This window comes from Wasmannia auropunctata, unplaced genomic scaffold, assembly GCF_000956235.1.
Source record: "Wasmannia auropunctata unplaced genomic scaffold, wasmannia.A_1.0 LD265969.1, whole genome shotgun sequence".
Lineage (NCBI taxonomy): Eukaryota > Metazoa > Arthropoda > Insecta > Hymenoptera > Formicidae > Wasmannia > Wasmannia auropunctata.
Window position 1 is genome coordinate 1 of NW_012096921.1, and position 903 is coordinate 903.

The 903-nt window shown below is 37.8% G+C and overlaps 1 protein-coding gene across 1 annotated transcript; it reads left to right on the top strand.

Annotated features, from left to right (window-relative positions):
• Window positions 1-358: 358 nt before the first annotated feature.
• On the top strand, window positions 359-897 carry LOC105462319 (cytochrome P450 9e2-like; the record flags this gene model as incomplete). Its single annotated transcript, XM_011708842.1, has 1 exon — window positions 359-897. A coding segment is annotated over exon 1 (456 nt), but the record flags the coding sequence as incomplete, so codon positions are not given.
• Window positions 898-903: the final 6 nt, after the last annotated feature.

The window sequence follows — 903 nt, forward strand, 5'->3', positions numbered from 1 at the left end:
AATCTTTTATTTTATACAGATTATACTATTTTGCTGTTTCTAGTATGCATTAATTAATTCTCGTAATATCGTCGGATGTGAAATTTGCAGTTCATAAAAATAAAACGTATAATGAATCTAATAACAATAATGTACTCAGAAACTATTTTTGATGGAGTCGTCAATTTTTCTTGAAACACAAAATGGACTTTTTTGAATTAAATTAATTTAGTAAAGATTGACTCTTGATTGAAGCCACGTATAGAAAAAATAGTGCATAAATCGGCAAACAGATCACGTATCTCTACTGATACCACATGTATCGTCGTGATAAGCGTTTTCCCCTTCCTATCATATTTTTTCAAGGCAACCTGCGCGCACATCTCATATGTATGGTTATAATGTTCTACGCAGTGTCCGACGATCAAGCATCTCGTTTGGCTGTTATTCTGTCACATCACGATGGATACATCACTGCTTCCGTCGACTTTTGTGCTATTGTTGGGAACTCTGATCGTCATCGGCGTTTTGAAAATTATCACTGTGGTGCATCACATATATTTTTACTGGAAATCTAAGGGCCTACCTTATTTGCCAATATCGTTATCATCTTTTGTAACGGACTACAAATTCGCTCTGGGTTACATCTCTTTTAGCGATTATTACCAACAGTTATACAACTACTACCCAGATGCTAAGTATGTTGGAACAGTGGATTTTTTCCAACCTGCCCTGCTTGTGCGCGATCCCGAGCTGATTAAAGATATGGTGGTGAAGGATTTTGAACATTTCCCGGATCATCGCAACTTCGTTAACGAAGACGTAGAACCATTGTTTGGCGCCGCTATCTTTTCCTTGCGCGGCGATCGCTGGAAGCAAATGAGAAATACACTAACCCCCTCTTTCACAGCTAGCAAAATGAAA